At 37.2% G+C, this 23,831-nt stretch overlaps 1 protein-coding gene across 2 annotated transcripts in view; it reads right to left on the reverse strand.

The window, feature by feature from the left end:
* Window positions 1–13,143: 13,143 nt before the first annotated feature.
* Ttc23l (tetratricopeptide repeat domain 23 like) overlaps window positions 13,144–23,831 on the reverse strand; it is a 53,783-nt gene continuing 43,095 nt past the window's right edge. The window contains exons 10-11 of one of the 2 annotated variants that reach the window (XM_015496412.2): window positions 16,144–16,293; window positions 13,144–14,945 (exon numbers count right to left, since the gene is read on the reverse strand). In XM_015496412.2, the coding sequence (XP_015351898.1) occupies window positions 14,859–14,945; window positions 16,144–16,293 (237 nt within the window). In that variant the 3' untranslated portion in view covers window positions 13,144–14,858. The remainder of the gene's footprint in view (window positions 14,946–16,143; window positions 16,294–23,831) is intronic. The other variant, XM_048802911.1, reaches the window with a different exon arrangement.

The following is a 23,831-nucleotide window of genomic DNA, read 5'->3' on the forward strand; positions in this document are numbered from 1 at the left end:
TTATCCCTTTTATTATCACAAGTACAACACATATTTGTTATAAAAAATAAAGAGAAATATATAACATAGAAGTTGAAAGTTCTTTATATTCAAAATATACTGGAGATAAAACTTTACTAAATACATATTTATATATGTTTATGAGTTCTTCTATATATTACTCACTAATGCTTTCCCTGTTTTCATACCTATTAATATATCTGGAATATTTTTCCATGACTCTTCAAAGCTCTACTTTATGCTTTGAAAGATCATGTTTCCTCTGATGGACATTTGAAATTTTTTCCATCCTTTTTTTATTATAAACAAATATACAAGGAAGACAGGCATACACATACAAAAACACACATGCATGCACACACATACATATATGCAAGTATTTCAAAAAAGCAGATTCTGAGCAGTATTTCAGAGTCACAGGACATGTGCATTTAAACATTCTATTCATTTTCCTGAATGTCCATCAAAAAGGTATCAATAACCTTGACAGAGAGGGCTGATCTCATACTTTGGACAAGTGCGTTTGTGACACCTATATATTTCAGTATCACAAATATAAATAGATCAAAATGGTATTTCATGTTTTACATTTGTTAATTCTGTATGAGATTAAAAATCTTTTCTTGTGCTTACTGGACAGTTCCTCTTCTTTGAATTTCCTTAATTTCTTTTGTGCTAATTACATTAGTTACTCCTTCCTTAAAACTTTTTAAAAATTTCCTTTCTATTCTTTCCTGACTCTATTTCATTTATCTATTTTAATGTTTTTATTAGTGCATGATAGTCATATGTGACATTAGGGTTCATTTTGACATAATCATACATGCATGGAATTGAATTTGCTACATTTCAGTCCCCAGTACTGCCTCTTTAACCCCCCTCATCCTTCCTCCTGTTCCCCTTACTCTCTTCCACTGGTCTTCCTTTTATTTATTTAGTGTTTTGTTAATTGGTACTTTATAAATATACGTAAAAGTGGAATTCACTGTGATATATTCATATACTTACATTTCTGAGAATCTTACTTTCCCCTTTTTTAAACTCCAGCAAAATTAAAGCTTTTGCCCTTCAAAAGGCATGACTTTTCCCCTTTTATTAATTAATTTATTTTTCCTTCTATATTCTAAGGTCTCTTTCTGAGTTTCTTTCTCAGTTCTTCTTTCCATGTGACTAACAGACAATATAACTATAATTATTACAAAATCAACATTTCTCAGAAGTTATGTTCCTGAGCATACATTAAGCACTTACAGTAGAGAACTTTTGTTTATATTTTTATAGATGAAGAAATAAGACTTAGGAAGTCTCACTATTAATGATAAAGCTCAATTTGAGTCCAATGCTTTGTTAAGAAATCATTACATTACATTCTCTTTAAAATAAGTTCTTCAGAGTTTTCCCTAAGCCTTCTTGGTTCCCAGACACATACTCCATGGATTATCTTATCTATCCCACTGTCATCAGAACCTATCTCCTTGAGCTCCTGGTATATACAGGAGCTGTTGAAAACAGGGATGAAAACAGCTGTTGGTATATAGCCAACAGCTTATTAGACATTGGCAAGTGGATGTAGTGTGAGCACATCAAACACACAGATCCAACGTGGAAATTGTTCTCTTCCTTGAGAGCTTGTTTGGAGGTACTAGCAGGGGAGCCCAGCTACTTGTATACCCTTGACCGAAGAAAGGTCGTCCTCTTCGATGGAGTGCACAACTTCAGGAGGAACGCACATGGAGCAGTGAGGGAGGAAGGGGATCCCCAGCTAGCCAGCCAGGTCAGCCAAATCAACCCTGGCAATCAATGAGGTGACAGATGTCACAGTCAGACTGCCCTCACATCTGAAATCATTCCCTTCTTAAGTCCTCCTAGACATCCTCCAGGATGATCTTCTATTGCCAATGCCATATCATTTAATAGCGTTGCCATTCACCCAGTTGCCAAACTAGAAACTTCAAAGCCACCTTCGATTCCTGCTTCCATTACACTTCACCCCTTATCGGTTCTAGGGTCTATCGACTTAGTCTCTAAATTGTTTCTCAATACATCCTCTACACATTCCTTTACTATGGTGTTAGATAATTAAGGGTCTCAATATCTCTTTCTTGAACTATTGAATCTGCCTTCTAATGGGTCTCCCTACTTCTCCCTAGGTGCCATTTATCCTTCCCATTAACAATTGATAACGCCACATTCTGTTCAAATGCTTTGAAACATACCTTCTAGGTAGAATAAATTCTAAATAAATTCTAAACTCCTTAACACAGCATACAGAAGTTCCATAATTGGCCCCAGTCTTGCTTTCCAAGTTCATCTGCAAATGTTCTGAGTCATGTGCTTAAAACTATAATCACACAAGGCTACTTTCATGTCTCAGAAATATCAAGTAGCTCTATGCCACCATGTTTTGTTTTGGTTTTTGTCATGCTACTTGGAATGTTCACCTACGGCTTCTTTTCCACCTGTTATACTATAGCCTGCATTTCTTTGAAGTCCTGCACTCTGCCTGCAACCAATATACAGTTTATATCTATATGTCTAACTTTGCAATTTATTCCTTGGCTTTTAAACAATTTTTTTCAGTTGTTCATAGACCTTTATTTTATTTATTTATATGTGGTGCTGAGGATTGAACCCAGTGCCTCACACATGCCAGGCAAGCACCTTACTACTTGTGTCCCAGCCCCAATTCCTTGGCTTTTTTGTTTAAATTTTTATTAAAGACTTAGTACCCAGTAAATTGTAATCTGGTCAGGTGTGTCTATTTTCTCAGAAAGAACTATGTCTTAAACATATTAGCATTTCTAGTTCTTAGAAGAAGCTCAATACATTAATGATTAAAACTGAAGTCCATTTAGGGAAAATTTAGAATAAATGACCTTAGAGTTTACTTCCAAATCTGAGATTTTCTATGCCTTTTCTACACATGAAAATCATTTTTGAGGCCCTTGAAACTGTCTTCTAACCTTGGAATTAACCCCCATTTCATGAAGCCAGTTTCTGCTTTAATTTCTTTGTAGAGCTTCAAAAGCCAAAAATTGGGGCTCCTGACAATGAAAGTCCAGTGAGTGTTGTAACTGAGTTTCTGGAGAAGGTGGGGTAAACAGCACACGAGAGAGCATTGGAAAACTAGCCGCGTTCCAAGACATCTGGGATTGATTATTCCAGTGAGATGCTGAAGCAAAGAGAACAATCTAGTACTGCCTTTTGACATCTGGGCTTTGGCAACTGCTCCTATGGCTTTGCTCAACAGTTCTTGAAGAATGAGATATAGGCTTGTTTCAGGGAAAGAAGAACGCTTATTGACTCTACTTCTGCTACAGAAAAGTCCTTCAAAAGATTCTCTTTTTTCCCCTTATCTGGGCTTTCTTAATAAGTCAAGGTGTCATTATCATTTAACAGAGATAAGAATTAGTCTCCAGCCACCTCATATACTACCCGGGGTCTGAATTAGCGTCTACCAATGTCTCCCCATTTCTTCTCCTATGACTCTTGTCAAATCATTTGACAAGGATGGGAAGGAAAAGTAACCTCAGGCTATTGGAAAAACAGATTCACTCCAGCTATCCTGCAGTTCGTCTTTTTAAACACAAGCTAAGTAGAACTTTTGCTCTATTTTTGAGGAAACATCATGCATTTCTTCTCTGAAATTACCGTTTTGTTCTCTCAGTTTCATTATCATTGCCTTCAAAGCACAAAATATACTTTAGAGATACTCAGAGACACAAATTCTCAAACACATAACATATGGTCAGGGCTAACAGTTATCCCTGATTCTAATATTTTGACCTATTGCTGTGAAAGCAAAAGGCAGTGTTCTATGAGGAAGGGGCAGGAAGAGTGTTTGCTAAAATTTATTGAGCACATACTCTAGTGGCACTTTAATGTGCATGCCAAAGAAATGATTTTATGTAAAACTCACAAAAACCATATATGGCTTGCTGATATCTGCATTTTAGTGATGAAGAAACAAGGCTCAAGGAGGTGAAGTGATTTGCCCAAGGTCACATAGTTCCTATGTGGCAGAGGCAGGTCAAGATCACAGGTCTGGCATACCCAAGATGTACAGGCAGGGCCAGGTCATCACTACTAATGGGGTGCAGAGCCCAGTCAGGCCCAGGAAAGCCCTGTCAACCCAGCGCAGAGTCCAGGCAGGCCCAGGACAACCCCACCAACACCCTCGGAGCCCGTACTGGGTCTCAGCTGCATCTTTGAACATATCGCCCAACACTACTGCCCACCCCCAACCCCCAACTTGACACTCCATCACTGAAAGCAGCTGCCTCCATCTTGGAACACTGTCATCACCATCTTTAGTTGTGGCAACTCCCAACTTGGAACACCGGCTGGGCAGGTATTCCATAGTCCCCAGTTCCCACTGTACCCAGCAGCTGCTAACCTGGCACAGTGACTGCCCAATATAAAACAGCTCTCCAAGACAGGTGTGCAGCCCAAAGAACGCAAACCATAAGGCGTCCCAAGAGAAAGGTCCCCGATTAGGAAGTAGAAAGGGAGAGGGTGAGTGAGATACAGTTTAGGGACTAAATTAGAGACCAGGAACTGTGAGGTCTATAGACGATATAAGGAGATAAGACCAGGCATCCACATCACATGAGCAGGCCCCAAAGGAGATCCTTGGGGTGTAGTCTTTTATCAGGGACCAGTTGGTGCCATACCCCACTTCCAGGTGCTCTGCACCAAGACCAACCCTCCCACCCTGATAACCTTCAACATCCTGAGGGCGGAGATACCATCTAACAACAGACCACCCCACCTACTGGATGAGAAGGGAAGCAGGAAAGATACTGATCTCCAACCAAAGCAATCCTTGTTTCTTCCTTCAAGACTTTTTTCATCCCTCTCTATTCTTCCACTATCACATCCCGAACATTTGTGAAACAAAGTACTTTGCATGAAGTAGGGTACTGAGGACTTGGATGCCCGAACAGTATATTACAGTTGTGTCGTGTATTCTTTCATTTCCTATTTTTACACTTTTTATTTTTCTTAATATTTCTGTGTGTTTGTTTTATATACTCTTGTCTTCCCACTTACTTGTCTCCCCAAAATGATTTCCTCTCACTTCTCCTGTTACCATCTTCTTTAGATTCCCTTTTTATACTTCCTAAGATCTAATAACTCTATATCCTCACCTCCTACCCCCTTCAACATCTCATCTTACACCTCACCCCCGGTTCTTTGTCCACCATCAAACTGTAAACCCTTCTTCAAACCTACTATTTATATTGTAGAAATTAATTAAACTCACCATTTCTGTATATTGTGACAAAATTGTAAATGCCGTATTAGCAACCATTTGGTTTACGGTTGTACATTGCTTGTATTGGGATCTGCTAACATTGCTGTTCCCCTCAAAGGAGAGGTATTAGAACCCTGGAGGGGCACTATAAGCCTAAAGAGTAAAAAATTATAATGCGGTAGCTCCTCAGTGCTAGAAGGAAAGCACATGAAGAATATGAAAAAAAATACAAGGGAAAAAAGTGCCCCAAACAAATCAAGGTATTACATTATTAGGATCCATGGCTAGCACAACAGAAAAAATGACAGAGAAGGATTTCAGGATGTACATAATTAAAATGTTCTGTGAATTAAAGGATGATATAAGAGAACAAATACAGGCAACAAAAGATCATTTCAATAAAAAGCTACATAAGCAAATACAGGAAGCAAAAGATTACTTCAATAAGGAGATGGAGGTTTAGGAAAGAAATCCTTGAAATGAAAGAAACAATAAACCAAATTAAAAGCTCAATAGAAAGCATCAACAACAGATTAGACCATTTGGAAGTCAGGACCTCACACAATGAAGACAAAATATTTAATCTCAAAAACAATGTATATCACACAGTGAAGATGGTAAGAAACCATGAGAAAAATATTCAAGAAATATGGGATAATATAAAAAGACCAAATTTAAGAGTTATTGGGATAGAGGAAGGCATAGAGTTTCAAACAAAAGAAATGAGCAATCTATTCAATGAAATAATATCAAAAATTTCCAATCATGAAGAATAAATTGGAAAACCAAATACAAGAGGATTACAGGATGCCAAATGTACAAAATCACAACAGCTCCACACCAAGGCACATTATAATCAAAATGTCCAACCTACAGAATAAGGAGAGAATCTTAAAAGTCACAAGAGAAAGGAATCAGATTACATATGGGGGAAAACAATTAGGATATCTGCTGATTTTTCAAGTCAGACCCTGAAAGCTAGAAGATCCTGGAACAACATATATCAAGCTCTGAAAGAAAATGGATGATAGTCAAGAATCTTATATCCAGCAAAATTAAACTTTAGATTTGATGATGAAATAAAAACCTTCCATGATAAACAAAAGTTAAAAGAATTTACAGCTAGAAAGTCAGCACTACAGAACATTCTCAGCAAAAATATTCGACAAGGAGAAAATGAAAAACAATAATGAAAATCAGCAGAGGGCGGTATTATACTAAAGGAAAAACTAATCAAAGGAGAAACTAAGTCATTTAAATCCCCAAAATAAACAGGAATGGCTGGAAATACAAATCATGTCTCAATAATTGTCACAAGCCAGCCATGGGTTTTGTGTGTGAGCTATGCACATTTGAGCGTATGAGGGAACTGGACTGACGTTGCTGCCTGATTGGGCTGTGTGACGTATGTGTGCCTTTTTGCTGACTCTGCCTATGATCCCATACAGTACCTAAGATGGGTGTGGCTTTCCAAGTTGTCAGTTAATCTGCTAACCACAAGACATTACCAAGCAACCCCCTGAAACCCAATCCTTTGCCTTATTTGGGTGGAATTTTCTTGAATGTCTTTCCCTGCAATAAATAGAAGGTTTCAGGTGTGCCTTCTCTCTTGCTCCTTCCAGCACTGGAGCTGACACTTGGGGTCATGAGCTGAGCTGTCCTGCCTTACAAACTTATGTTTATGTGCTGTGTGTTTTCTTCACCATTTTATTAGTTATTGATACAGCCAGGCCCTTTGAACCCAGCTCATGTTGCCAGCCTGGCCAGATAGTGATAAATAATAATCCTGAATGTTAATGGCCTAAACTCACCAATCAAAAGACATAGACTGGCAGACTGGATTTAAAAAAAAAAAAAAGACCCAACAATATGCTGCCTCCAAGAGACTCATCTCATAGGAAAAGACATCTACAGACTGAAGGTGAAGGGTTGGGTAAAATCATACCACTCACATGGACTGTGGAAGCAAGCAGGGGTTTCTATCCTCATATCAAATAAAGTAGACTTCAAGCCAAAGTAAATCAAAAGGGATAAAGAAGGAGATTTCATACTGCTCAAGGGAACCCCACATCAATAAGACATAAATATATATGCCCCAAATAATCATCAAACAAACTCTTGTCAAGTTCAAGAGTCAAATAGTTCACAACACAATAATTCTAAGTGACTTAACACACCTCTTTCACCACTGGATAGAACTTCCAAACAAAAGTTGAACAAGAAACTACAGAACTCAATAAAAATCAATAACTTAGACCTAACCTACATATATAGAATATTTCATCCATCAGTGAGTAAATACACTTTCTTCTGAACAGCACATGGATCCTTCTCTAAAATAGACCATTTATTATGCCACAAAGAAACTCTTAGCAAATACAAAAAAGTAGAGATTACCCTGCATTCTATCAGATCATAATGGAATTAAATTAGAAATCAATGATAAAATAAAAAAATAAAATCTACTCCAACACCTAGAGGCTAAACAATACACTATTGAGAATAATGGGTTGCAAAAGACATTGAAGAAGAGATTGAAAAATTCTTAGAGGTAATTGAGAACACTGATACAACATATCAAAATCTCTGGGACACTATGAAGGCAGTACTAAGAGGACAGTTCATTGCATGAAGTTCATTCCTTAAAAGAAGAAAAAGTCAATAAATAAATGATTTAGCATTACATCTCAAAGCCCTAGAAAAAGAAGAACAAATCAACACCAAAAGCAGTAGAAAACAGGAAATAATTAAAATCAGAGCTGTAATCAATGAAATTGAAACAAAAAAAATTGAAAAAAAATTGACAAAACAATAAGTTGATTCTTTGAAAAAATAAATAAAATTGATAAACCTTTAGCCATGCTAATGAAGAGAAGGAGAAAGAAAACTCAAATTACTAACTTCCATGATAAAAAAGGAAATATCATAACAGACACTACAGAAATATACAATATAATTAGAAATTATTTTGAAAACTTGTACTCCAGTGAAATAGAAAATACCAAAGACATCAACAAATTTCTAGCCACATGATTTCTGAACCAGGACAATACACATGGTTTAAACATATAAATTTCAAACAATGAAATAGAAGATGCCATCTGAAGCCTACCAACCAAGAAAAGCCCAGGACTGGATGGATACACAGTCAAGTTCTACAAGACCTTTAAAGAAGAATTAATACCAATACTCCTCAAATTATTTCATGAAATAAAAAAAAAAGAAACACTTCCAAACTCATTCTATGAGGCCAATATCACCCTGATTCCAAAACCAGGCAAAGACACATCAAAGAAAAAAAAATTCAGACCAGTATCTCTAATGAACATAGATGCGAAAATTCTCAATAAAATTCTGGCAAATTGAATATAAAAACATGTCCAAAAGATAGTGCACCACGATCAAGTGGCATTCATCCCAGGGCATGCAAGTTTGTTTCAACATATGGAAATCAATAAATGTAATTCATCACATCAATAGACTTAAAGATAAGAATCATATGATCATCTCAATAGACACAGAAAATGTGTTTGACAAAATATAGCACCCCTTCATGTTCAAAACACTAGAAAAACTAGGGATAACAGGTACTTAACTCAACATTGTAAAAGCTATCTATGCTAAGCCTCAGGCCAATATCATTCTAAATGGAGAAAAAATGAAAGTATTCCCTCTAAAAATGGAAACAAGACAGGTTGCCCTCTTTCACCACTTCTATTTAACATAGTTCTTGAAACACTAGCCAAAGCAATTAGACAGACAAAAGAAATTAAAGGGATATAGACAGGAAAAAAAGAACTCAAATTATTACTATTTGCCAACTATATGATTCTACACATAGAAGAAACAAAAAATTCCACCAGAAAACTTCTAGAACTAGTGAATGAATTCGGCAAGGTAGCAGGGTACAAAATCAGCACCTATAAATCAAAAACATTTCTGTACATCAGTGAAAAATCCTATGAAAAGGAAACAGGAAAACTACCCCATTTACAATAGCCTCAAAAAAATGGGAGAAATCAATTTAATAAAAGAAGTGAAAGACCTGTGCAGTGAAAACTATAGGACTCTAAAGAAAGAAAGAAGACCTTAGAAGATGGAAAGATCTTCCTTGTTCTTGGATAGGCAAAATTAGTATTATCAAAATGACCATACTATCAAAAGCACTATACAGATTTAATGCAATTCCAATCAAAATACCAATGACATTCCTCATAGAAATAGAAAAGGCAGTCACAAAATTCATCTGGAAAAATAAGAGGCCTAGAATAGCTAAAGTAATTCTTAGCAAGAAGAGTGAAGCAGGTAGCATCACTATACCAGACCTTAAACTATGCTACAGAGCTATAGTAACAAAAATGGCATGATATTGGCACCAAAATAGACTGGTAGACCAATAGTACAGAACAGAGGAAACAGAGCAAATCCATATAAATACAGTTATCTTATAATTAGACAAAGGCACCAAAAACATATATTGGAGAAAAGATAGCCTCTTCAACAAATGGTGCTGGGAAAACTGGAAATCCAAATGCAAAAAAAAACTCTCTCCCCATGTGTAAAACTCAATTCAAAGTGGATCAAAGACCTATGAATTAAACCAGAGACCTTGCAACTAATAGAAGAAAAAGTAGGCCCAAATCTCCATCATGTCAGATTAGGCCCTGACTTCTTAATAAGATTCCTATAAAATATGAATTAAAATCAAGAATCAATAAATGGGTTAGATTCAAACTCAAAAACTTCTTCCCAGCAAAAGAAGCAATCTGTTCTTGCGACTAAAAGGCTCAGGGTTTACTCCAATTGAATTGGGCTTGGGCTGCAGGAAATAACCACACAAGAGACACAAATACCTTTTTCTTTGGGGTTGCTGTGACAGCTCCTCTGACCTTAAGGGTCCGCAAGAAGAGAGAGGGCGAGAGCACAAGCTGACCCCTTTTATTGAGGAGAAGCTATTCAAATGAGGCAAGGGGTCAGGTTTCAGGGGGCTGAGTCTATCTTCATGATGTCCACTGTCAGCAGGTTGACTGACACCTGGGTAGGCCAAACCCAAGGGCACAGTAAGAGAAGGGGACACACACAAGGCACTTCCACGAAAGATTCTATCCTAAATAGGGCAAGGGATTATATTACAAAGCAACAGGTGAGCATAGCTTTACCCACGGGGCTGTAGCAAGACACACCCATGCACAAGACACCCCTCGAACCCAAGAAGGGTGGGGAAAGATCTGCCACATTTCTGTGACTGAGTACCTCAGCACCCAGCTGGGGAGTGTGACTCAGTCACATACAAGGTTGGTCTCCCACAAGTGAGGTGAATAGAGAGGCTACAGAATGGGAGCAAATTTTTACCACATGCACATCAGATAGAGCACTAATCTCTAGGATATATAAAGAACTCAAAAATCTTAATATCAAAAAACAAATAATATACAATCAATAAATGGGCCAAGGAACTGAACAGACACTTCTCAGAAGATGATATACAATCAATCAACAAATACATGAAAAAATGTTCAACATCTCTAGCAATTAGAGAAATGCAAATCAAAACTACTATTAAGATTTCACCTCACTCCAGTCAGAATGGAAGCTATTAAGAATACAAACAACAATAAGTGTTGGCGAGGATGTGGGGAAAAGGGCACACTCTTACATTGCTGGTAGGACTGTGAATTGGTGCAAACAATCTGGAAAGAAGTATGGAGATTCCTTGGAAAACTGGGAATGGAACCAACATTTGACCCAACTATCTCACTCCTTGGTTTATACCCAAAGGACTTAAAAACAGCATAGTACAGGCACACAGCCAGATCAATGTTTATTGCAGCACAATTCACAATAACTAAATTGTGGATTCAACCTAGATTCCCTTCAGTAGATGAATGGATAAAGAAAATGTGTTATATATACACAATAGAATATTACTCAGCATTAAAAGAGAATAAAATCATGGCATTTGCAGTTAAATGGATGGAGTTGAAGAATATAATGCTAAGTGAAGTAAAACAATTCCAAAAAACTAAATGTGGAATGTTTTCTCTGATATACAGATGCTGATTCATAATGGAGATGGGGGGGGCATGGAAGGAACAAACTTTAGATAGGGCAAAGGGGAGGGAGGAGAGGGAAGGAGACACAGGGGTAGAAAGACGATGGAATGAGATGGACATCATTACCCTAAGTTAATGTATGAAAACATGAATGGTATGACTCTACTTTGTATTCAACCAGAGACATGAAAAATTGTGCTCTATTTGTGTAATATGAATTGAATCACATTCTGCTATCATATATAACTAATTAGAATAAATAAAATTTTTAAATTTAAAATAAATAAATAAATAGATATTCATATGCCAATCTTTATTTTATTTTATTTTTTTATTGGTTGTTCAAAACATTACAAAGCTCTTGACATATCATATTTCATACATTTGATTCAAGTGGGTTATGAACTCCCATTTTTACCCCGTATACAGATTGCAGAATAACATCGGTTACACATCCACATTTTTACATATTGCCATACTAGTGACTGTTGTATTCTGCTATCTTTCCTATCCTCTACTATCCCCCATCCCCTCCCCTCCCATCTTCTATCTCTACCCCATCTACTGTAATTCATTTCTCTCCCTTGATTTTTTTTCCTTTCCCCTCATATCCTCTTATATGTAATTTTGTATAACAATGAGGGTCACCTTCCATTCCCATGCAATTTCCTCATATGCCAATCTTTTGGGGAAAAAATAAAATAATAAAAAAAAGATCACAGGTCTGACTCTAGTTATTTATATTTCTTACTAATACTCTTAATATAAAATAATAATAGGGTGATTCTCAGAAGCCTCTTATTTAAACATTCTGACCTATTTATTATCTCTAGCACCTCAGAAAGACAATTACTGTTTTATTGTTATTTCATTATTATGATGTCAACATTCATTGAGCATTTAAAACCTGCCAGGCCATGATCTAAGCACTGTAATATATGATCTCATTATTTCTGAAAACCCACTTGCTGAGGAAGGTACTATTATTTTACCAATGCATAACTAGAAGCTGAAGGAGATTAAGTAACTTCTCTGAGGTCAGAGGACTGAGAGTTAGAGCCTGAGTTTTGAATCCAGGAAGTCTACCTTCAGAGTGCAAGCTACATCACCTGCAGAGAATGTATCCTAGAGTAAGAGAGCTATATTAAAATTCCAGTTCTGCCTCTTCCTGGGCAAATTAACTCAAGTAAGTCAGTTCTCATTTCTTCATATGTAAAATGGGTTCTGGAGTCTTACTTGATGAACAGGTAATGTGCATATGTGTACCCATCATCAAAATCTGAATACATATTATATAGTAAAATAAGGGCAGTTTTGAAATCTAATCAACTTGGATTCAAATCTTACCACACTTTGTCTACGGCCGTACCACCCTGAACGCGCCCGATCTCGTCAAATCTTACCACACTTACCAAAATGGAGATTTCTGACAAGATATACAAATATTCTGAGCCTCTGTTTCATCATGGGAGACAAAAAATACCTAACAAGCAGTGTGGTTTATCAATCAGAAATAACACATATTAATATAGTACAATGTCAGGGAAATGAAGGACTTTGATATGATAATTGTTCATATTTTATGGTTACTTATTAAGCAAATATGCTTTCAATTCACTGACAGGCAAGGAACAAAGTTCTCTGTGTTGCCGTTTGGCTGTACCTCTCTATACTCCTAACTTTGGCATCACAGAGGGAAGCTGGAGAACCTCATCCTCTGGTTAAGGATTTTTTTAAAAGGAGCTAGCCTTCTGTGGGTCCTGCCTTACATGTGGCTCTGACTGAGGTTGGTGCAGAGAGGATGGGCTGAAAGTATTCTTCCTTCTCATTTTGTCTCCCTGGTGAGCCCACTGAGAAGAGATGGATTGTGAGTCCCATGTGGCAAATGCAATCAGGGTCCTAACTCTCACCCAATAAGGATGACCCTCTTTGTTTGAGGCTCTCAGAAAAAAGCACATCGTCTAAAGGGTAGCACTTCCTTGAATGTCCAAGACAGAGGCTTTAGGCAAATTCCTTTACAGAACATCAGGCTCCCTTCTATCAAATGAGAGCTTTCAAATTGGGTATTTGTAAGGCTTGCTTAAATAAAATACTTTATGAATAGGATCTATCTCCACTAGAGAGATAGGCAGTTAGTAAATATTCAACTAATTTTAATTCTCCTCTTTCTCAGAGAACATTTCAGTGTCAACATCATGTAGAGGTAAATAATATCAGTAATATACCACGGCTAAAGAATGAGGCAAGTCTGCATATATTCTCTTCAGCTTATATCTAAACATTCAAGAACAGAATACAAACAAGTTCTCTCATCACTAACGTTGAAAATAAGTAAATTCCCAATGAATGTACCATACATTTAGGAACATGGACTTTGTACCTTCATCAAGAAAAATAACTGACACATATGGGAAGCAATTTGTTATGTCAAATCCCAGAAGCTTAGCTTGGATCTAACTCTAGATAAAATGTTGCTATTATAGTGGTAGAAAGTAAAAGCAATTATGTTTTTATGTCGCATAAAATAAAGCTCCTAAAAATAAATAAATAAAGCTCCTTCTTTTGACAAAAAAAAGAAAAATAATTGAATTTGTATAAATCCATATCATATCTATCACACTGCATTAACTTGCAGAATTTAGCTATAATGTTTGGTATTGAAAAAGATATTATAAAGAACATTATTACTGTAGCAGAAACCTATAAACTGTGTGTGTTTACTTTTAGTACTAGGGATCAAACCCAGGGGCACTTTACCATAGAGCTAAATCCCCAGCCCTCTTTATTTTTTTATCTCAAGACAGGGTTCTTGCTAAGTTTCTGAGGCTGGCCTCAAACTTGTGATCCGTCTGCCTCAGCCTCCTATGTCACTGGGATTACAGGTGGGTACCACTGTGCCTAGCTACAATACTGTGTTCTAAGAGAATACAAGAAATAAGTTGGTTACCCTCAGCACAGGATTTAGCTAAATCTATAGCAGAGGCATAATTTTGTCTTACTAGTAACAATGACAGAAGTAAATCATCACCATCTGGTTGTATGGTTTCAATATTAGGTGTTTCCCAAAAGCTCATGTGTGAGATAATGCAAGAAAACTTAGAGGTGAAACGATTCAGTTATCAAAACCTTAACCTAATCAGTGCATTAATCCTGTGATAACTGTAGTGAGTGGTAACTGTAGGCAGGTAGAGTGTAACTGGAGAAGCTGGGTCATCGGGGTGTACCTGTAGATACATATGTTGTCTGTGGTGAGGAGAGTCTCTCTTGACTTGTTGGTGGCCATGTCCTGATCTGCCTTCCTCCACCACACTCTTCTGTCATGATGTTTTGCCTCACCTCCAGCCCCAAGGTATGGAACTGGTGATCTAAGGACTGAGACCTCAGAAATTATAAGCCCCCAATAAACTTTTCCACCTTAAAATTGTTCTTGTCAGGTCTTTTAGACACAGCAGAGAAGAAGCTGACTTTAAACACTGGTTTAATCAGTGAGAGGCCTTTGCTAGATGTATATTCACACTGATGATCTGGTTGATGCCCAGGAACAGAACTTACCTCTGCAGTTGGGTAAGGAGGCCTTTTGTCTCTTTGCTTTTACTATGCTCACTTCCATATACAAGAATTTGAATCATCAGACACTGTATGTGAAGTGAGAAACATAATAGGTTAAAGAGAATCCTATAGCAAGTACCTTAAATGCAAATTAACTCAGAAAAGGACCAGTGGAACTGGAATATCATAACTTTAAATTTGGAATGCCTATATTACATGTCATTGGTTCCCTACCAATTAGGAAAAGAACTGTCACTGAAGCCTCTTTAGTTACCTTCTATAACACTCATGCTGCATGCATACTCCAGTTTGCTTCACCTTCCTCTACCAAACATGGCTGCTGATAACTAAAGTAACAGCCCCAAACTGATAGCATCCCTGCTTAAAACATGACTACAGTAGTGGATTCCATTAGGATTTTCCACATAGCTATAACTAATGGATAGAAATTAAATAAAATGAGATTTAGGCATATATCCCAAAGCTGCCTTGTTTTCTCATGCTGCATAATTTTACTTTAGGTAGGTTTCCATTTTGAATTTTATTGCTGAACTTTGTTTCTGGCCAACATGGAATGGTAGGGACCAGATTTTCTCTATACCTGAATCAACAAAAAAATGAAAAAAGTAGACAAAAGTGCATTAATTTTTAAAACTTTTTAATTTTTAAGATACCATACATCAGACAATAAAAGACCATGATCCCTAAGAAAAGGATAACAAGTGAGGTTAACCCTATGATTATCCCAGATTATTGTTTTGACTGTTTCTGGGCATTATAAAGGAAAGGGGACCAAAGCTCACCAGACTCTCTGAGAGAGCTGAAAGCCCCAGAAGATGTTTAGCAGACACTTCATGAAAAAGAACCATGGATATTTACGGTGGTTCTCTTCAAGTAAGGTACCTTTTTCCTGTTATTTGTGATTTTTTTTTGTTTACATTAAGCTAACCTAAAATGAGACAAAAATTTGTCCAAACTTGATGTTTATCAATGCAATATGTGGATTGCCTGTCACTCAACCCTCTGCTCACTTGAGTGTTAGTTGATCTTTATAGACTTCTTCTCTGACTTTGAGCAAAACTAGGTGTTAGGTAGAGGCATCCCTATCTATCTTACTAAGTCTCTAGCCTTTGTTCTGTCAGCATTTTAATGGTTTGTACACCCTGGAAGGGAAGTAAAGGGAAGAGATATACATACATATATACAAACATCACTCTTCAATTCTGCTGATAAGCCCAGGATAAAATGTAACAAACCAGCCAGAATTCACCTTCGTTGGCTCACCTTCCTTAGCAGCTGAATTGCCTTTCTGAGCTCTCCTTTGGCAAAGCAGATCCTGCCCAAGTTATAAAAAGTTTCAGCCACCTTTTTGCTACAGTCACCATAGCTGATGATCTGGGACTTCAGTGAAGCCTTTAGCAGTTTGTAAGCCTCCTAGGGGATGAATTAAAAAAAAAAATCAACCTGGCAGTTCTGAAAGAGCCTGCGGTTTCTATGGCACGAGCTCTGTGAAGGAGGCATTCTATCCTACAATGACTTGGCCCCACCAGGACAGTTAGTTATGATGTGTCACCTAAACAATTTGTTTCTCCTGAGTTAAAGTTCCAAGCTTATAACTAAAAGTAGTTAATTCACATGTATAATATTATTTAATTTTCATGACTATCCAATGTGACAGAAACTATTGTTATACTCGTTTTACAGATGAAGGAATGAGGATTTATAAAAGCTAAGGATCTTGCCAAAGATCACATAACCTATAGCTGACCATCTCAGGATTCAAACACCACACAGTCTGAATTCTGAATTCCATAGCCCTCATTCTTTCTTTTAAAAAATTTCAGACTTTTTTGTTAGCTGAAAAGTAATAGGATGGATACTCATAAAATGTTCACCTAGATTCACAAATGATTACCATTTCTCCACATTTGCTTTAGTGTGCTCTTTTTCTCCCAAGTGCGTGCGTGCACACACACACACACAAGGGTGAATATATATATATACCCATAAGTTGTAGTCATCAAGATACTTTCCCCATAAATACTTAAGCAATGTCTTCTTAGAACATTTTCCTCTTTAACTACAATAACATTATCAATCAATAAATTTTAATTGGTACAATACCATTAGCTTCATATATATTCCAGTGCAAATTTTCTAATTGTCCCAATAAAATCTACTAAGAATATTATATTGCATTTAGTTTTCATAATTCCATAGTCTTTTGCAATTTTTATATTTCATAATATTAATATATCTTAAAAAGTTCAGACCAGCTGTCTTTCAAGTCTAGTACTCACTCTCCCACTGGAGAAGGCTGTGACATTTTTAAAAAACTTATTTGTTCTTTTGGCATTAAAAGAAAATAAAATTATGGCATTTGCAGGTAAATGGATGGAGCTGGAGAATATCATGCTAAGCAAAGTACGCCAATCCCCAAAACCCAAAGGCCAAATGTTCTCTCTGATAAGTGGATGCTGATCCATAATTGGGGGCAGGGGCATGGGAAAATGGAGAAACTTTGATTGGGCAAAGGGGAGGGAGGGGAAGGGAGGGGCCATGGGGGTAGGGAATATAGTGGAATGAGATGGACATCATTGCCTTAGGTACGCATATGAATGCACATATGATGCAATGCCACATTGTGTAACCAGAGAAATGAAAAGTTGTGCTGCAATTGTGTACAATGAATCAAAATGCATTCTGCTGTCATATATACCTAATTAGAATAAATAAATTTTAAAATATATAAAAAATAAAGAAAAATATAAAAAATTATTTGTTCTTTCAAGATGTACACAATATACATTTTGACATATTGTACAGAAATAGAGTAATTTGTTCCATTTAGGATCCCATTGTTGTGGTTGTATATGGAATTACATTGGTCATGTATTCATATGTAAGGATAGAAAAGATACCTTAAATTCATTTTACTGGCTTTCTTATTCCCATCCCACCTCCCTTCTCTTCATTCCCCTTTGTCTAGTCCAATGAACTTCTAATCTTCCCTCCCTTGTTGTGAATTAGCATCCATATATCAGAGAGAATATTCTGCCTTTGTTTTTGGGGGACTGGCTTATTTCACATAACATGATATTCTCCAGTTCCATCCATTTACCAGCAAATGCCATATTTTCATTGTTCTTTATGACTGAGTAATATTCTATTGTGTATATATAGCACATTTGCTTTATGCATTCATCTGTGGTAAGATACCTTGGTTGGTTCCATAGCTTGGCTATTGTGAACTGAGCTGCTATAAACATTGAAGTAGCTGTATCTCTGTAGTGTACTGATTTTAAGTCCTTCATGTTTATGCCAAGGAGTGGAATAACTGGGCCAAATGGTGGTTCCATTCCAAGTTTTCTAAAGAATCTCCATACTGCTTTCCAAAATATTTGCACCAATTTGCAGCCCCACCAGCAATGTATAAGTGAACATTTTTCCCGCAACCTTACCAACATTTATTGTTGCTTGTATTCTTGATAATTGCCATTCTCAATAGGGTAAGATGGAATCTCAGTGTAGTTTTGATTTGCATTTCTCTAATTGCTAGAGAATGTTGAAAAGTTTTTCATATATATTTTTTTTTTGCCCATTTGTATTTCTTCTTCTGTGAAGTGCCTATTCAGTTCCTTAGCCTGCTTATTTACTGGAGTATTTGTTTTTTTGCTTGTTTGTTTGTTTTTGTTTTGGTGTTAAGTTTTTTGAGTTATTTATATAACCTGGAGATTAATACACTATCTGAGGTGCTGGTAGTAAAGATTTTCTCCCATTCTGTAGGCAATCTGTTCATATTCTTGATTGTTTCCTTTGCTGTGAAGAAGCTTTTTAGTTTGATACCATCCCATTTTCTGATTCGTGATTTTATTTCTTGTATTTTAGAAGTCTTTTTGAGGAATTCTGGCCTATATTTTTTTCTACTAGGCATAGGGTCTCTGGTCTAATGCCTGTGTTCTTGATCCATTTTGAGTTGATTTTTTTGCAGGGTGAGAGAAGGGTTTAACTTTCATTCTACTACATATGGATTTCCAGTTTTCCTAGCACCATTTGTTGAAGAGGTTACCTTTTCTCCAACGTATGTTTATGGCACCTTTGTCTAGGATGAGATAATTGTATTTAGTGGGGTTGTCTCTGTGACTTCTATTCTGTTTCATTGGTCTTAATGACTGTTTCTGTGCCAATACCAGGCCATTTTGGTTTCTATAGCTCTGTAGTATAATTTAAGGTCAAGTATCGTGATGCCTCCTGCTTCACATTTCTCGATAAGGATTGCTTTAGCTACTCTGGGCCTCTTACTTTTCCAAATGAATTTCATGACTGATTTTTCTATTTATATGAAGAACATCATTGGAATATTAATAAGAATTGCATTAAATCTGTATAGTGCTTTTGGCAGTAAGGCCATTTTGAAATTATTAATTCTGCCTATCCAAGATTTGAGATCTTTCCATCTTCTAAGGTTTTCTTCAATTTCTTTCTTTAGTGTTCTGTAGTTTTCATTGTAGAGGAGTTTCACGTCTTTTTTTAGATTGATTCCCAATTTTTTTTTTGAGGCTATTGTGAAGGGGAAGTTTTCCTGATTTTTAGCTGATTTATCATTGGTGTATAGGAACACAACTGACATATGAGTGTTAATTTTATATACTGCTACTTTTTGCTGATTTTATTTATGAGTTCTAGAAGATTCCTAGTGAAGTTTTTGGGTCTTCTAAATATAAAATTATGTCATCAGCAAATAGGGATAATTTGCACTCTTCTTTTCCTATTCATATCCCTTTCTTTCTTTTGTCTAATAGCTAGTATCGTCCTGATACCCAAACCAGACAAAGGCAAATCAAAGAAGAAAACTTCAGATCTATGCCCCTGATGAACATAGATGCAAAAATTCTTAATAAAATCCTGGCAAACAGCATAAAAAACATATTAAAAAGATAGTGTACCATGATCAAGTGAGGTTCATCTCAGGGATGCAAGGCTGATTCAACATATGGAAATCAATAAATTTAATTCATCTCATCAATATACTTAAAGACAAGAATCACAAGATTATCTCAATAGATGCCAAAAAAGCATTTGATAAAATTCAACATTCATTATGTTCAAAACACTAGAAAAACTATGGATAGTAGGAACATGCCTCAACATTATAATAGCTATATATGTTAAATCCAAGGCCAACATCATTGCAGTGGAGAAAAATTGAAAACATTCCCTCTAAAAACAGTAACACGACAGGGATGACCTCTTTCTCCACTCCTATTCAACATACTCCTTCAAATGCTAGCCAAAGCAATTAGTGCTCACTCTTTACTACTTACAATATAGCAAAAAAAATCAGTATATATTGAAAAATATTTATCATATTGCTTTATGTATTTGCCTTCCAATGTGTTTTCTTTAGAGAGGATAATGAGGTTTAGTTATCATTGTACCTTCAAGATAATTGAATCCCATATAATTGAAATAATTGAACTACCTATTATTTCTATTTTGACATGTATAAATAGAACATTTCTTCAGAACTAAGTTGAAAGTGTAACCATTATCCTTTATATGCCATATTAAACAACTGATTTTAAAAAGCTTCAATTGCTGCTTTCCAGGATATTCTGTCAATAATCTAAGAATCGTGGGGCTGGGTTTGTAGCTCAGTGGTAGAACACTTGCCTAGCATGTGTGAGGCACTGGATTTGATCCTTAGCACCTCATAAAAATACATAAAATAAAGATATTGTGCCCATCTACAACTAAAAAATATATATTAAAAAAATCTAGGAATCTCAGAGCTCTATAATATCTTTGCATTTTTAAAGTAGGAAAACATGCATTATAATCTCATTATTTTTTAAGTATACAAGTATTTCACCTTCTTGGTTAAGTTTATTAAATTCTAAGTATTTCATTCTTTTGGATGCTATGGTAAATGAGATAGTTTTCTTACTTCCTTTTCAGAGTGTTCATTATTAGTGTACAAAGATACAACTGATTTCTATATGTTTGTCTCAGGCAATTTTATTGAACTTATCAGTTTGGGGGTTTTTTTTTTACACATTATCTTTATTTTTATTTATTTATTTTTATATTGTGCTAAGGATCAAACTCAGGGCCTCGCGTGTGCAAGGCAAGTGCTTTACCACTGAGCTAAAACCCCAGCCCTGAACTTATCAGTTCTATCGTGTGTGTGTGTGTGGGGGGGTGTAATCTTTAAGGTTTTTTTATATAACACATATAATTCTGTAAACAAAATTTCTATTTTTTCCTTTTCAATTTGAATGCTTTTTGTTTCTTTTTTCTTGCCTAATGATTTGGCTAGTACTTTTAGTACAACATTGAAAAGAAGTGAAGAAAGATGGTATCCTTATTTTGTTCCAAATTTTAGAGAAAAAGTTTTTAAATTTTTACTACTGTATATGATATTAACTGTAGGCTTTTCATATATGATCTTTATTGAGGATAATTTCCATTTATTCATAGGTTGTTGGCTGATTTTTTTATTATTTTATTTATTATTGAATTTTGTCAAGTTTATTTCTATATTTTTGTGATGATCATATAATTTTTATTCTTTAAGTTGGTATATTACACTGACTGATTTCTGCATGTTAATGTTTATTTATTTATTTTTAAAGAGAGAGAGAGAGGAGAGAGAGAGAGAGAGAGAGAGAGAGAGAGAGAGAATTTTTTTAATATTTACTTTTCAGTTTTTGGTGGACACAACATCTTTGTTTGTATGTGGTGCTGAGGATCGAACCCGGGCCACATGCATGCCAGGCGAGCGCGCTACCGCTTGAGCCACATTCCCAGCCCACATGTTAATATTTATAATATCATCTGTTTTGCATGTAAGTGGCCAAAGAAAAAAAACTATATGTTCTCTTTTGTTGTTTTGCTTTGTTGTAGTAGTAAGGATTGAACTTAGGGCATTATGAAAGTGAGGCAAGCGCACTACTACCAAGCTATACCCTTGGTCCTTTTTACTTTATTTTGAGACAGTGTCTCTCTCTAAGTTGCTTGAACTGGCCTTGAATCCATGATCCTTCTGTCTCAGCTTCCCAAGTCACTGGGATTACAGGCATGTGCCACTATGCCCAGTCAGGAAAACTCAATGTTTTTTAAAAGCCCAGAAAACATATAGTAAGTACCTCTTCTTTCTTTTATCTTTGCCTTTGTCATTTGATGATCTGCTGGAAGATGGTGGTTCTAGCCAAATGGACACTTTTTTTTTAAATCAGTGACAAATTAAAATTTTATTTACCAAGTAAAAATTATATTCCAGAGGAATACAACTCCCAAACTATCTGACATTCTGTTTTGTTCCTTGAGAATAGGTTAGAGACTCATATAAGGTTTGGAGGTGAGAAAATAGCTACTTTTAAAAATAAAAAATGTGGAAAAATGGAGAAGATGGCAGCTGCGCACGGGGGTTGCTGAAGTGCTGAGCGTGGTGCTCAGAGCAGCGGCTTTAATTGAGATTTCGCGCAACTTGTAAGAGCTCCTTTCACCGTTAATCTATAGCGGACCACTTTGCCAAGCAGCCAGAAGAACAAAGAGATCGAAAAAGAGATGCTTGGCTCCCGGATGCTTTGCCGCTCAGAGCCGCGGGCGCTTTGCTCCCATCTGCTTCCTCTTTCGCTTCGCTCCGGGCAGAGAAGCTGAATGTGTAATCAGCAGTGGATTGTAAGTACCCGAGGCAAAGAAAGCTCAGTGCGCCCCGCCTTCCTTTTTTATTTTTTTTAATATTTTTTATACAGGGAGAGTTTGTGGATTGGGATTGTTGGCTGGGCTGTGGTTTCTGTGCCGAAAATCCACTCCGCGGGAGCCTGCCATTTGCTCTCTGCTTGCTGTCTTGATGGCTCTGTCTACATTGTCCGGCAGCCGCACCTAGAGGTTGGAGCTGGGCTGCGTGCCGAGCCCTGTCCTCCGAAGGCTGGACCGCGGCCTTGAGCACCTGGGTCGCCTGTTCACCACTACACTTTCGGGCAGAGCCTGCTCTGGGGTCATTCTGCATCCCCCTGCGAGGGGACCCGTGCTCCAGAGGAGGGGGCCTGAGAGCAGCGGCGGCAGCCGCTTGGGCCCCAGGGGCGGGGCACCGGGCGGCAGCGCAGCTATGGTCGCGGACGAGCCCGGCGCCCCTGACGTGGCCCCAGGGAAGAGGCGACAGCGGCAGGGTTTAATTTCTAGAAATCTGGACTGGAAACAGAAGCAGCAGTTTGTATAATCCCAAGAACTTGCTTAGGCCAGGAAGCTGTAAGGGCAACATGAATATCATTGAGGAGATCTAACATGGCAGCGGGCGGGGAGAGATCAAGTCTCTGACTGCCACAGTCTGGCTGGGCACAAAATCAGGAGCCACTCAAGCAGGAACAAAGTTTTTATTTTTTGAAACTGCCGCCAATGTCCGGTACCGCCCGGGAAGATTTTTTCCACCCACGCGGCTTCCTCTCGGACCCGCAGAGAGAGCTCCTCCCCCAGAACTCCCTCCTACTGTACTTCCCCAACCAATGGGAACTCTCCAGGAGTCCCATAGCAGGCCTAGGTGAACAGCAGGAGTCCAATATCCATATGAATGCAAATCTTAACATAATCATATCATCTCAATGGCTAGCTGGCGTCACCTTTCGACCAAAAATGCCATGCATCATATACTTGGCTCTTAGCATCTCCCCCCTACTGTTTAAGTAACAAGCAATCTGGCTAGGGACCGTGCCTGTTAGGTTTGTCCAATTCAACATATGGTTCTTACCCGTCATCGGAAAACTGACTTTTAGGCATCAGCCTCCTGTCTTAGGTTGATACCACTGCAATTGGATCATACCCATCACTGACTACCGGTCCAGCATATAGCCATACTTGTGGATAGGCCTATGTACCAGTGGGGGGGTGAGGTTCTTTGCCTCACCTCTGTTGGCCCCCAAATTTGGCCTTGGTGCCGGTGGGGGGGTGAGGTTCTTTACCTCACCTCTGTT

The sequence above is a fragment of the Marmota marmota genome, unplaced genomic scaffold (assembly GCF_001458135.2).
Source record: "Marmota marmota marmota unplaced genomic scaffold, marMar, whole genome shotgun sequence".
NCBI lineage: Eukaryota > Metazoa > Chordata > Mammalia > Rodentia > Sciuridae > Marmota > Marmota marmota.